Source organism: Bactrocera tryoni, chromosome 1 (assembly GCF_016617805.1).
Source record: "Bactrocera tryoni isolate S06 chromosome 1, CSIRO_BtryS06_freeze2, whole genome shotgun sequence".
Taxonomy (NCBI): Eukaryota; Metazoa; Arthropoda; class Insecta; order Diptera; family Tephritidae; genus Bactrocera; species Bactrocera tryoni.
Window position 1 is genome coordinate 57,201,729 of NC_052499.1, and position 15,403 is coordinate 57,217,131.

Genomic DNA, 15,403 nt, shown 5'->3' on the forward strand with positions numbered 1-15,403 from the left:
TAAAAAATTAGCACATCAAAATTTTTCACATTTTTTTTAAGTAAGCTTGTTTTGGCTTACCCTAATATGCATGAATGTATGTATACATATATAAATAGGTTGTTATTAAGTTTCGGCTCATTTAATTAGATTTCATTACTATGTCCAAGCATTTCAGATCATTTGTATTAAAGTTTATTTATTTAGTCATTGTTTCACATCATAAGCGGCCTGTTGCACCGAAAGCCCATAAATTCAGCTAATTTATTATAATGTCAACGGCAATGACAGACAGTGGCAAGCAGAGGCGGACAGACATGTGAGCGTGTTGCCTTGTGGTCAAGAAATTAATATTAAGTGAGCCACTGCGCCGAGCTGACAACAGCAGCGGCTGGCGACGCAGCAACGGCGACAGCATCCAACGCACATGCGCACACACACATACACATCATGTAAACGATGATATTGTTACAAACAAATTTAAGTAAAATAAAATGCAACCAAATATCGGCCCTCAGCTGTGCATTTCATTTGTTTATCTGCTGCTTTTGTTGCTCTTGTTGTTACTTTGTGATATCTCGCCCATATTTAATGTGCGATATGCCACCATCGACTCAATTAAGCCACCGTGCATATTAATAAATGCGATAAATAAATTTATTGCTTACACACTACATCATGTTAACACCACGACACGACAGCGCGCGGCAGAGCCGAGTGAAGAGATCTCGGAAAGGAAATGCACAAACACACCACATATGAGGCGAACAAGTAGCTGCCGTTGTGGTTGTTGTAGTTGTCAATGTAACAAACCGAAATTGTGTATATCATTAATACTCGTATTGCCATTGGAGTTGATCCAAATGATAGCAGAGTCGAACGCCAACGAAGCTGCGCGCGCCAGCGCCACCGCCACCGCTGCTGTCAAGGCTTTGACTTTCGGGGGCAGCGCCAACTTTAATTCAATTTGTAGCGCGCTAAAGCGAAATTGCTACAAAATTATAATATGTAAACATTAGCGTATCGCGTGTAGAAGTGGGAGGTGCTCTATTGATATGGCGCTAGCAAGAAAAAATGCCGAACGTGGGTTGTGCGCGCGCCGTTGGCGGTCGTCGTTCGGCGGCTGGCGCCAAGCGCATGCAGCAAGTCTATAAGGGGGTCTCCCACAAATGCTAGCGTATTTTTTCAGGTTTTTTTTGGCTAAAATAGCTGTCTAATTTGTATTTATTTCTTGGTATAATTTTTCGAAAATTAATTTCCGTTTCATTTCATTTCGAATTGTGCTCAGTTATGGTAAATAAATTAGTCGAACGGCAAATAAAATTAATAGTTTGTCCAAACAAAGTTCAAATTAGCAATTAATAAACGATGGAAACACACAGTCAAGTATATACATATGTATGTGGCAGCAGCGTTGTCATAAATTAAAATCAAATCAACGACCAAAACGAAATGAAGCATTCAAATCGAAAGTCCAAATAAACTCTTTTGGTAATTTTATGGTCGCGCTTGTGGCAAGAGATCTTGCTACTGCCAAACGTACGTATGTACATACATACATGCATATGTATGTGTGTTTGCATGTGTGAGTATATTAATATATAATTTATGTATTTTATATGCGCTTGTTTGTTGTTGCATTTGGCACACGCCGGATGCACACGCGAAATAAATTCGATAATAAATGATATCGCGGAAGAGTTGGCCACTAACACAATCACAAACACACTGCTCGATAAATATATTTTTGTATGTTTGTATATGGCTACGTTTGTTTGTGCGCGAAAATGAACTTGATTTTGAACAGTTTTGCTTATCGTCATTGCAAAATTTGGCACAACAAAGATTACGAGTGCGTTTTATCGAAAACAAATAAAGGCTGCTAGCTGGCCGCTGGCCTAGGTATGGACTCAGTGACAAAACAATTCACTTTTGGCCTTTGCACAAAATTTACCACTAAAAATACTAGTAGTGAAACCAAGCTCATTAGTTCTGTTTAAAGAGAATAAGATTAATCCACAGAAGAGAATTTTCTGAATTTAAATTTTTTGAAACTAAAACTGTGAATTTTGCAGCACGCACAACTAACCACTTCTGTTAATGATACAGAGTATCTCAGCTTACAAAGATTTAAGGGATTATATTTACATGTGAATTTGAAAAAATGAATTTGGCTGTCGAATACACAGTTATCTGAGAAATTTTTTCGGAGATATGAGCATATTTGTAAGAATTCTCTCACTTATTGTAATCGGCAGCTAAAGCCTAAAACTTAGGTTAGTTAAGTGTTAGGTTAGATGGCTGATCGAGAGAGAGATCTCAAGTGGACTGTTATATGTAGTCCTGGGTGAAGTTGTAGAAATGAAGAGCTCCTGTGTTCGAACTTATAAAGACTAAAACTTACTTTCTCTCAAAACGCTTGGTACAAAGTTGGTGTGGAAAATTTCTCCGAAACGGTAGAACCGATCGACTTAAAACTCTTAAAAGTCAGGTAATGATTGAAGAAAAAATATTTTTGATTACAATTTCGTTTTTTAGGCTATCTCTATAAAATAAAATTTCTCTTCAAAAACAAAAATTAAAAAAATCATAAAAACAAAAACGCATTTTCTCGCACCAGCAAATTGGTATAACCTCACAAGGGGTGAATATGGAGAGACGACATCGCCAAATATTGTCATTTCACAGGAAACAAATTCGCCGAACTTCGTGATTAACTGAACTCTCTTTAGTACACAAAATATGTTTTTTTATAGTCGAAAAAATTTAAAAGTTTTCTACGTTTAGCACCTGCTTTCAGTTACATAATACAGATACTTATGTATAGATTTCCGATTGTAAATGTTAAGTGACTGCTTTAAAAATTCAAAAATAATATCACACAATAAAATAAATTTTGTTAACATTAAAGTATACATTTCTGTACTCACCACTGTGATGCACCGAGGGTGAATGAAAGCTACTTTTCTCACTGGCTGGCGGTGTTGTATAATCGGATGTTAATCTGTGACTGTTGCTATTGTTGTTGTTATTGTTATTATTATTGCTGTTACTACTTAAATAATTGCCGACTTGATGATCCGAGCCGCAATGCGACGCTGTCGTGGACGCCTCAAAGGCGTTCTGCTGTTGTTGTTGTTGCTGTTGTACATTAACAACATCATCATTGCCGAATTTTTCACAATCTAAATTTTAAAAAAAAAATTTTAATTTAAATAGTTTTAAATAAAGTAAGTATTTCAAAATGATTTTATAAATTTCATCATAATTAAGAATGGGAGAAACTTTATTACGAAAATTCACGTTCTGTAAAAAATGTGTTTCGTGCGCTTCACTCCACTTTAGATCAACATACTGAGCGTACTACTCGCAACACCATCGCCTATGTTGAGACCCAGTATTCATTTTTGAATAATATTCTATCGCATAGACCACGTCTAGCACGCAGCGAAAAAATTATAGCAACCGTAGCTGAGAGTGTACGCGAAGACCAAGGAGAGTCGATTCGGCGTCGTTCGCAGCAACTCGGATTGACGTATGAAACGACTTGGCGCTTTTTACGTACAAAATATAGCTTCAGCAAGAACTGAAGCTCCTCGGCCTTCCCAAGCGACATCGCTTCACTCAATGGACTCTTGAAAAGTTCCAGAGAGATCCGACGTTTTCGAGCCAAATTTCGTTCCGCGACTAGGCCCAATTCTGGCTCAATGAGCCAAGCAAAATTGCCGCAATTGGGACGAAGAGCAACCTGAAGAGATTCAAGAGCTGATATTTCATCCAGAAAAGACAAGGATTTGGTGAGGTTTGTGGGCCGGTGAAATTCATTTCCGTCCATATTTCTTCAAAAATGATGCCGGTGAGAATGTAACCGTCAATGGCGATCGTTATCGCGCCTTGATAACCGACTCTTTGATGCCAAAAATTAAAGCTGGTGATCTTGGCGACATTTGGTTTCAACAAGATGGCGCCACTTCTCACACATCGCATCTATCAATGGATTTATTGAGAGAACAATTCGATGAGCAGATAATTTCACGTTTAGGGACGGTTGATTGGCCACCAAAATCGTGTGATTTCACACCGTTAGAATCTTTCCTGTGGAGATATACATATAAAATCTAAAGTCTATGCGGACAATCCCGCTTCGATTCATGCCTTGAAGCAAAACATCACGCGTGTCATCCGCCAGTTACCAGCCGAAATGCTCGAACGAGTCATCGAAAATTGGACTCAACGGCTGGACTACCCGATACGTATCCGCGCTAACACTTGAAAGAGATAATCTTCAAAATATAAATGCCAAAGAATGTTCTTTTGATGATAGTAAACATTTCCCATAAAATTTGAAGTTTCTGTATTTTTTCTTTAAAAAAGTAGGAGACCTCGAAATGGATCACACTTTATTAATGATCAGCGAGACTTGTCCGCAGTTTTTGAAATGTTGCTCTGAAATTTTGCATACGTCCTTTTCTCACCATGGCCCTTGGATTTGTCGGAACCGTCGATATCGGACAACTATAGCACGATTGTCATAAAAATTGAACGATCGGAATCAAGTGCTTGTAAGGAATCTTTTCTATTTGTGAAGGGTATTAAAGCTTCGATACAATCAAACGTTTTTTTTCTTGTTCTGTATTATTTTCGATTTAAATGGAGAAAATATTGACTCACTATCTTATCTAAGCTAATCTATGGCACACGCGGCACTAATAAGTTGGTAAAAAATGCTAAAATTGCATTAATTATTTAATAACTAGATCACTAGGGTTATGTCGGAATAAACCAAAAGGCGGAGTATTAACACATACATATGCAGTTTGATGGAATTTTAATAAATCGGGAAAAATGTGTTCGCTTCTTTATTAAAGCTAGCGGGTGCCATAGTATGACAATATAAATTTTAAGCTTAAAATTTTAGTTAAATACCCTTTCAAAAACCCCTCCTTTAAAAAATACTAAATCAAATAAACCTTTACTCTGGTACATACAACAATTTTAAGTTGATTTCTTGAGTGCCGTCAATAATTTTAGCAAAGCTATGCGTAAATCCCTTTCACTACTTTCCATTGAAGCAATAACGCACTCAAATTCAATGAATGAATGCGTAATTTTTCGTAAACACCATTCAGAGATAAGCAAATTTTCGTATGATTACGATTATTGTCTACTTCCTTTCAACCATTAACCTTATCAGTGCACCACACAGCACGGCGAAAAGTTAAGCAACGAGCAGAGCACAGTGGCAACACCCAACTACACACACACGCGCATAAATGCACACATGTGTGTAGTGGTGACCAACAAAAGGTGTGACACGCGTCCAAGTAGCACGGCAGCTTTTTGTGCACGCCCTCGGGCGAAAGGAATCGGTCAGGTCAGGTGGTAGTAGGAGGCAGATGCCATGGCACAAGCCAACTTAACCCGTTCACAATCGAATTTGCGTCAATAATACAAAGTGATGCCGCGTGGAAGTGGAAAATCAATGAAAAATCAGCGACCACTCAGAAGAAAAAGACGACGGCTGTTGGGGCGGTGTGTGCCGAAGCTGGTCCGGTTGCATTTTAGCCGTGTCTGCACACACCCGCCGACGGCTGGGCGGACACAGGCGGCCAGCGCGGTGATTTTGTTACCTCGAAGACATCCGCTTTTAGAGCGATATTTTGCCTCGCGATTGGGAATGTGAGTGTATGTGTAATATTTTTAGCGTGTCCGCAGGTTTCTTTCCCCCCGCACTCCCTCAAATACTAATAATTTTTCTCTTTTTACAGTTAGCTGGTTGGAAAAATGAGTTAGGACAATTGGAGTGCTCAGAGAATATTGCAGGTAGTGCAGAGGTACTCATACATAAACTACTGCTACATACTACGAGTACTACTGAGTGCAGGCGTTCCCTGTAGGAAAGCTGAGTGTTTAAGGTTATTAAATACGCTTAATTTTTGTTTAACAAAATTTCATATTTTTGAATTATTTAAAAATTATTATAAAAAAGGGATACATTTATAATTTGAATTATAAATGCTATGTTTAGAGTATTTCCTAAGAACAATGTATATATTTTTTGTATAATTCAGCAAAGTGAGTTAGTAAGTGCCTCAACGCAATTGGTAGCAAATATAGAAACGTTTTTCGAAATAAATTGTTTTTTTCAATAACTAAGGCTGTCTGGCGTTTCGCCAAGTCTTGGAGAGTGATGAAGCGAGCTAACAACTAGTATAAATCAAATCTAACGATTCGAACACGCCTTATCTGTTTGTTTCTTCCAAAATTAAAAAAAAGTTATACTTCCCAAGCGAGTTATATTTTTATTCAAAATGTCTCATCGTTTTATTATACGAAGCTTAAAAAATGATATTTGTCATATCACGAGAAATCCAGAAAATACTGCTATATTTAAATCTTTATTAGCTACTCACTCTTGAGAACACCAGAGCTTGGTGAAAGCATTCCTTTCATCGATAATATTTAATTCAAATTTATATTTCATATTGGTATTTATTTCATGACCTTACGAAATCGGAGTTTTTCTAACTGTCGCCAGAACCCTGTTGGCAATCTGGTCATACTAGTCTTCTTTAAGGGGTTACATGGGTTTGCAGGTTTCAAAAAATCGATTTTTTTTTATGGTCTTTGTAAATTCTACATCTCCAGAATATTGTCCTAAATTTTCAAGTTGATCCGAATAATAGTTTCGGAGATACAGGCTTGAGGACTTGTGCGCTCGAGGCTAGCTAGGCTAAAAGCACCGTCTTTAAACGCGTTTTGCTCGAAACTGTGTTTTTGAAGTCATTTAGCAAGATTTCTAGAGAACTACTCAACCGATCTTCATGAAATCTTACACAGATCTTTGAGATACAATTCTTAATGATATTTTATCGATAACAACTATTTGAAATTTCAAAAATTTTCACTGAAATTTTATTTTTTTTTTTTTTTGTAAAAATATACGTCAGAAATCCAATTTTCAGTTTTTTTCTCCGTAAAAATTCTTAGTTAAGGTTTTAACTAAAACACATATTATTTTTTCACTTTAGATGATCCTGTAAGAAGTTATTCTGCCAACGCGGGCGCATCTTTTTTCCGAGAAGTCACCGCTAATAGCATTACAATGGCCTAGTTAAAATTTTTTTTTCCAAAAATGTTGTAACAATAAAATATTTCAGTTTTTATGTGAGACAATTTTTTTGAAAAAATGCTGTTTTTTACCCGAGGAAACCAGTCTGGCAAAAATCTGTTCTCTTTAAGGCGCAATCTTTACAAAAAGTCCCTTTTTTTCTGAATTCTCTTATGTTTGCGCTATTGCTAGAAGTTCAAGTGACATACACGATAAAAAAGAGAACTGAAAAATTATCAACAAACAATGCTTTAGAATTATTTTGAGTTGCCTATCAGAACCTTGAGTCAATATAACAGTTACATAACAGTTCAGTTTTCACTAGCATGCTGTAAGCATTGAAACAAATATTTTATTAACTTTTGCGCTAACGAATTGCCTTAAACGTGACTTCAGTTAAGCACTCGAGAAAATCTCAAATTTTCCTACAGTGTTGTAATAGTAACAGCGTTATGTGAGAGTTATATATGCATAGCCTTGTGTAAACATGTTGTGCAACAGGTTAGCTGGCAAAACAGCAGCTGCAAATTCTAACCCTTCCAACTAGCAATTCTTCTACTCACGCTTCTACCTATTCGCTGGCCTTTAGTTGTATTAACGGAAGTTTAAATTAAATTTTCCTTTACATTTCCTAGCGAAAAAGCGTTTTTACAACTATATACATGTATGTTATATGTTGTTGTTGTTGTAGTGAAAATTTAACTCGATTTATAATATAATATGTTGTTATGCGAAAGGAAAAATTGTTTTATTTAAAATATGTCACACACAACTAAAAGTGAATTGCTTACACGAGACCAAAGGCTAGCGGTGCCTAGCAACTACTCACTTGCTGCACAAATTCAATTTCTGTATTAATTACATTTTCAAAGCATGGCCTTGAATGGAGACATCTTTAAGTGCACATGAAACAGAAAAAAAAATCAAATAAAATTAAAATATCACTGGCGCCAACTGAGCATTAATATGCACCGAGCAGCGACGTGTTACAAGCTATGCGAACATGACCCGAGCGACCTGCGTGTAAGTGAGCATTTTTTTCACACTAATTCCTAGCGTATAATAGCGCATGCGCGTACGCAGACACATTAACGTGCATTTACACGATGTAAAAGTGATTTTTGATTTTTCAAAAAAAAAAATATAAATTTTCCCTGCCTGCATTTTTTTGTTTTCATTCATTTTTATATTGTTTTTATAATTTAAATTAATTTTTTTAATTTTTTTTTATATTTTTATATTTTTTTAAATTTTTTTTTTCATTTTTTTGATACTTTTTCTTATTTTCTGTCTATATCTTCTTTTATTTTGAATTTTTGTTATTTTTTATATGTACACATATATTTTTGAAATTATTTTCTACTCACCCTTCTGCAGTATGTCTAAGTGTTCCCACAAAATATCACCCGTAAATGGTGGCGTTATTGCTAGAAACTTATCTTTGCCTAATTCAATCATATCACGTCCTTTCATTTTAATGAAAGGCTCCAAATTCATTGAGACCAGTGAGAATTCTTTGCTTGCCCAGTTTAGCCAATAGATGACATGCTCCTCCTTCCATTCGCGGGGATCTGAAAGAGCGCCAACACAAAAACAACAAAACACACAAAATATTAAGGAAGAACAAGCAAAACGGAAATCAATTAATATTAATATGCATGTAATGATTACAATTCACATCAAATACAAGTTTTTTCTCATGCAAAGGAAAATTAAAATTGTTAAGAAAAAAAACTTAGTTATACATAAGAAAAATAATAATAAATTTAAAGCGCGCTTATTTGTATGCATTCGATATGCGCGTTGCACAGTGTTGACAATATAATTTTTATTTCACTTGTAATTTCCCTTAATTAATATTATTGAGGAAAGCAATCAAATGCGTGTAAATTTGTCGGGCATATTAACAAGCCGCATACGCACACACTCGCACATACATATGTAAGCGAGTGAGTTGTAATAATTTATTTGTGTAATTATGTGTGTGTATAGCTGTTTGACATGCTAATACACGATTAATAATTGACATGGATTTCATGGATTTTTAAATATTGTTTGTGGGAGTGAATTCAAAAGTGCGAGAAAATTCGTTTGGTGTGTATTTTTAATGAATTTATAGCTTAATAAAAATTAGAAATAAACGAGAGCGTGAGAATCCAACGGCAATTTGTTATTACAAATTAAATAGTTTAGTATTTTGTAGATTTTAGGTTAAAATAAAGGCGTTTAAATGCCTTCGAGGGGCAGAGCGTTTTGATGAGAAGATTTTTTCATGTGAACAATATCCTCAGAAATTAAACATTTCCCATTGAGAAGCATTTCTAATTAGACATATTTGTTTGTATAATTTTTATCAGGCGAAAGTTGAACTCAAAATTAACGGCAAGAGAGTTATGCACTTGAATTATTTGGTTAAAGCCTTCTTGAACAAAGTTAGGTGCAGGCACGCAAAGAACGCTTTAAAAAAATAATTGAATTACCAATTAATCCAAAAATATTAGTTAAAAATAAGTTTTGAATTTCTTATTCCGAATACCAGATTGCAAAATAAAAATATTGAATCTTAAAGACCGGTAAAAATTAAAAATAGGTTTAATCACAAAAACTAATTAAGTAAATAATTTTTAATTACTTTAATTAATTTTAAAAAAAGTTAAAAATTATTTCAATTTAATTAAATTAATTAAAAATTATTTACTTAATTAGTTTTTGTGATTAAACCTCTTTCTAAATTTAATTTTATTTTTAAATAAATAATTTTAACTTTTAATTAATTAATTAAAATTTATTTAATGAATTTAAAATTTTTAATTAATTTAATTAATTAATTGACCCTTAAATAAAATTAAAAATTATTTAAGATAATTTAATTATTTTTTTACTTATTTAGTGCTTAGTTTTAACTTTTAATTAATTAATTAAATTAATTTATATATAAATTAAAAATTAATAAAAAAAAAATATTTATTTATTTAAATTTAAAATTAATTTAATTAAATTAATTACATTTTTTACATATTTAGTACTTATTTTTAACTTTTAATTATTAATTAAAGTAATTTTATAAATTAAAAATAAATAAAATTAATAAGAAATTAAAAAAATTAATTAAATTAATTTAAATGCTAATTAATGAAAATTATTAAAAATTAATTAGTGCAAGCAAAACTGTGACAATTATAGAAAAATATACATATATATATGTTCATATATGAATGATTCAAAAAATCAAATTATTATTCTCCTTCAATCATTAAGATGACGACAAAAAAAATTTAACTTTCGCAAAACTCTTGTACTCTTGTTTGCAGTATTTTAATTATTTGAAAGCATAGGTAGAAATTCAATAATTTTTTAATTAATTTTAATTAATATTTTTATAAAAAATTATGTATTTAAAAAAATTTTACTCACCTTTGGTTATATTACAGTTCTGCACCTCTTTTTCCCATGAAGCGAAAGAGGCCTTTAACACTTCGGCTACCTTTCGATTAGTGCCGGGTGTGAGTGGTGGAATTTGTGATGGCACATCTGAAATGAGATAAAGAAAAATATTGTAAGTAAAATCTACTGCGATTTAAAAAAACACAAACAGGAATTAAAACATAAAATAGACCAAAAATTCATTATACCAAAAAGTGCCAACGAGAATTTTTGAAGTGTTAATGCAAAGTATAACAATTGGGAGCACTTATTTACAGGGTGCTATTTCAATAAAATCATTTGAAAAAAAAAAATACGCAAATAAAACTAGTATTCTACTCTGATTTGTGATCTTCCAAAAATTAGATATATAATATTTATATTCTTTAAAAGAGCAATAGGCTGTTTGCTATACATACATTGTTACAAAAAAGCACTCGGAAATTGTTATCGAATTCCCCAGGCAAATGATATTTCAAAAAACAAAATTATTTTGCTAAGTTTGTAAGACTGTCTTCAGTTACTTTGCCAATTATGAGCGTAATCTGTCAACCAGTTTGTTTGTAGCAGCTGCTTAAGTAAGTACACCTCAGTAGTAAGTTGTAAAATGTCGAACAAAGAATTTTGTCTCAAATTTTGTATTTCTAACCAAATTTCGTGTGCAGAATCGCTGCGAATGTTAGAAAAGGCTTGCGGTGATTCAGTTTTAACAAAAACACAAACCAAGAGTGGTACAAAGATGGTCAAGAGATCGTTGAACATGCCTCGTTTGGACGATCTTCGACCTCCTCAACTGATGAAAATAGTAAAAAAAAAGGAAGGATATGGCGCTTTCAAATTGTCAGGCAAGTGTTAGAGAGATGGCAAGAGAGCTCGACATCTCTAGCGAATTCGTTCGAATGATTATCGTAATTTGCTCGACTCACGCCGATAATGCAGAATTTTTTTCAAAAAGAGTAGCGTAAACAGGTCTCTTTGGACATGCTTGATCGTGCGAATTCAGATCCCAAATTCATGGATAGCATTGTAACTGCCAATGAGACATTGTTTTATGAGTTGGAGATGCAACAAAAGTCAACAATTATCAGAATGGAGGGGAAAAACGAGCCGAAAGCAAAAAAAAAAACACGTCAAAGCCGCACCAAAATCAAGAAGATGCTGCTTGTTTTTTTTTCGAAATTCGTGGTTTGGTGCTTCATGAATTTGTTTCGGAGGGACGATCATTAAGCAATTCTATTGGTCATTTTGAGACGCTTGTGTGAGAACATCTGTCGAAAATGGCCAGAATGATGAAAGAAAAAGTCATGGATTTCACGCGATCGCATCGAGCCACGATCGTGACCGAATTTAAAGCCAAAGACTCAATCAATAGCGTCGATTAACCAACATATTCACCAGATTTGGCTCTGTGTGACTTTTTCTTGCTCCCCAAACTGAAATTGCCGCTCCGTGGAACCCGTTTTCAGTCGATCGAAGAGATAAAACAAGATTCGCTGAAAAAGCTGAAGGCTATTCCAAAAAGTGTTTATGAAAAGTGTATCGAGGACTGGAAAAATTGTTATCATAAGTACACATCTGGTGGGGATTACTTTGCAGGCAAAAAAATAAATATTCATGAATAATTAAATATTTTGCGTTTTTATAATTTCTGGGTACTTTTTCGGATAGTTTTGTGGTAAATTTTTCGACAACTTTTTCGAGTACTTTTTTACTATATTTGTATGTAACTACGTAGATAGACATCTTACAGAAATGTAATTTACTTTAAAAAGGAATGAAAGCCTTGATTTTACTAAAATTTAACGCGTTTTTCATATATGTATAAGGGAAAAATTAATATTTTTCCACGAGTGCCAATACATTTTTATAAAACTGTTTTTTATATATACATTTTAATTGGTTTTCTTTATTAATTAATTTTTATTTATTTTTTTGTTTTTTTTGCCAAAAATTTTTTGGTTGCATCGACTAGGTCAAGGTGATCACAGAGTTAACCATCTCATATCCTGAATAAGGTGTTGGATTTTGTCGGAGACCCTATAAAAGACCTTATTTTATTATTATTCAGGGTATAATATTGTTAACTCCGTTACAAGTGCGCTCAAAGGAACTTTGTAACCCGAACCCTAATTCGACGCCTTAACACGCCAACTACGCAACCAAATCAACGCATTAAACAATTACGCTAATCACCAGTAAGGCGTATTAATTGTTGAATATAAAGTGTTTATTGAAATAATTAGTGTGTTGCACCTTTGTATATATTTATTTAGTGTAAAAAACTAGAATGCCGCTGGCATATGGCTAATCGCCCTAATCGCCGCTAATTAGATCAATAAACTTCATATGCTTAGGTATTAGAGGCGTATACACATTACACCGTTATTTATGGTTAGTAAATTCACCTTTTAACTTCGCACCAACGGTGTGCAATTGTTGTAATTTATGCGCGCGCAAATGGAATTTACTCGAGTATCCACCGGTGTAATTGTTGTTGAGCAACAATTGATGATGATTATAGCCGGCACGTAGCGGCGCACGCAAACGCCGATCCGCCAAATCGATCCACTCATTTGTCATACTAGTGCGACGAGTGAATTCCAAGAAAAACAGTTGTATACAAAACTATTAACTGTATATTTTACAGAAACCAATCAAGGTTTAATAGCACTTAATGACGCACACTTAACACCTTCGAGCGCGTGTAATTTTTTACTATTATTATTTTATATTTTTTTATTGCTTTTGTTGTTAACTATTTTTGTTATCACTTTATCACTATATGTTTGCTTCTATTTACATTTGTTTACATACATATGTATGTATGTATGTGTTTGTTTGTATTTTAGAGTTCAGCTGAACTGCTTTGTTCCGGTGGAGTGATAGCTCGCCGATAACATCGCTCCGATTTTCACTCAAATCACCAATTAATGATGGCAACGCTAAAAATACAAACGGTGATTTACTCGCACATTCTTGTTTTTTTTTAACAAAGTGCCGTTATACGTCACATGACGGCGGCGGCATTATCAGCAAACGTTTCAATTAGCCAACGGTGCCCCCCACAAAGCCATCAGCAGCTGTACAAATATTATTAATTACAAAACTTAGAAAGTACAGCAGTGTGTGCAAACACTGGCAGGCAGGCAGGCAGACAGGCAGTCAGCTGATGTGGCGATGCCAAAAGTCAAATGAATTGTCTGTGATAATTCAATAAGGCGTATTAGCGTAGAAAAGGCGGGCGAGTGGCAATAAATTGCCTTGTAAGCGATGCAATTAAATTTCTTACAACAACAAGTAGAAACACTTTCATACAACAACAACAAACGCTTAGAAAAAACAACAAACACTAGAGAAAACAGCAACAATAATAACTGCGATAACAACAACAAAAACAAAAACAGTAGCAACAACAACAATAATAGCAGCAGCAGCAGTGTTACAATTGCAACAATATTGCCGTTTAAAATCAAATCAACAATTTTGACCTGCAATGTCAATGAATGTCATGACCCTTTCAACGCCACGCAACGCAGACTTCCAGCTTTATGACGCTGGGTGCAATCATACTACACATACATACATACATACATAGCCATTTACAAGTCAACAAGCATAATTGTGGGCGCTATCGCTGTGCTATTTCAATTGTCGGCGGCTTTCTTTTCTATTCCCTTTCGCCTTTTCATTTCGCCCTGCTTTGATACGCTCACTTGCCCTTTCTCATCTTACAGCACAAAGTGGCGGTGTTTGGACAAAGAAAAAAGTTTTGTTTACCCGCCAAGTAATTTTAATCTCGTCGAGATACGCGTTCACGCATTACTAATCGGTGGGTTGGTGGAAATTTACGCTTCCAAGTGATGAATTGGCCAGCGTGAAAGGGTGGGTTGGTTGAGTTGCGGTTTAATGTAGGTGCTTGGGAGCGAATGTATTTCGGTAGAGTGGTGAAGCGTTAATCACAAAGGAATTGAGAAAATATAAAAAGTATTTTTCATAATTGCAAAAGTCAGGTGATGAGACCTTATTTAAAACAAAAATCGAGCTGCTTCTAAGGTTAGGTCAATCAAGAGCTCTTAAAATATCATAACCTTGAAAATGTACCGTTGGAATAAGGAAAGAGGTATCTCAAATTTCTCATTTCGACTGTATGTCTGCGTTTCCACAGCGGGTAGAAGGTAAATTTTACCCGCATTGTCTTGATGAAAATAGTGCTATAATACTCAGCTTGAACTGATATTATAGACTTTAAATGAGATTCCTTCTAATGAAAAGACATTTGAATTTCAAGCGAAAAATGCTGTTAAGTCTAACCGGAGACTTAAATCTGGTACTACGGGGGGCAGTTAGCCCTTGAAGTTCGCTCAAATCTGCTCATTGGGTTTGGCCCTTTGGGTACATAGATTCGTGGTGGCTGTGGTTTGAACCTAAAGGCTGGTAGAATTGAGAATTCTGTTTAGTGTGAAGTCGCACTGCAGCCGGGAGCCGGACCCACAGCAGAGTAGAGGTTTTAATTGGGTCTCGAACACGACCAAGGTAAAAAAGGTGTCCCTTCTATAAATTTACTTTATCAAAATGCATACCTTATATAGAGATATTGATTTAACAGTGACAACCTTAACAAGCCTAAGAGCTCTAGAGTGCTTCCAAGCATCAACTTCAGCATGCTCGACTGTTTTGTGTAAAAACTCACGAAAACCTTTAGAGTTCTCTAACTGTCACTATAAACTCTCTCCTCTGCTTAGCTGTTATTTCACTTACTGCTAACATACTTCAGCCTGGTTTCGAGCCTTAGCAAGGACTCCTACCATAACAAAATAATTTAAAAGAAAGGTTCCAACCAAATTTCCACTTTACAGTCTCAAATTAACCCTTCCACCTAAATATCATAGC

The 15,403-nt window shown here is 34.6% G+C and overlaps 1 protein-coding gene across 1 annotated transcript in view; it reads right to left on the bottom strand.

The window, feature by feature from the left end:
• Positions 1-13,093, bottom strand: part of LOC120782615 (ETS-like protein pointed) — a 94,522-nt gene extending 81,429 nt beyond the window's left edge. Inside the window, exons 1-4 of the mRNA XM_040114984.1 lie at positions 12,919-13,093; positions 10,505-10,621; positions 8,458-8,661; positions 2,910-3,164 (exon numbers count right to left, since the gene is read on the bottom strand). Coding sequence (XP_039970918.1) covers positions 2,910-3,164; positions 8,458-8,661; positions 10,505-10,621; positions 12,919-13,093 — 751 coding nt within the window. The remainder of the gene's footprint in view (positions 1-2,909; positions 3,165-8,457; positions 8,662-10,504; positions 10,622-12,918) is intronic.
• Positions 13,094-15,403: the final 2,310 nt, after the last annotated feature.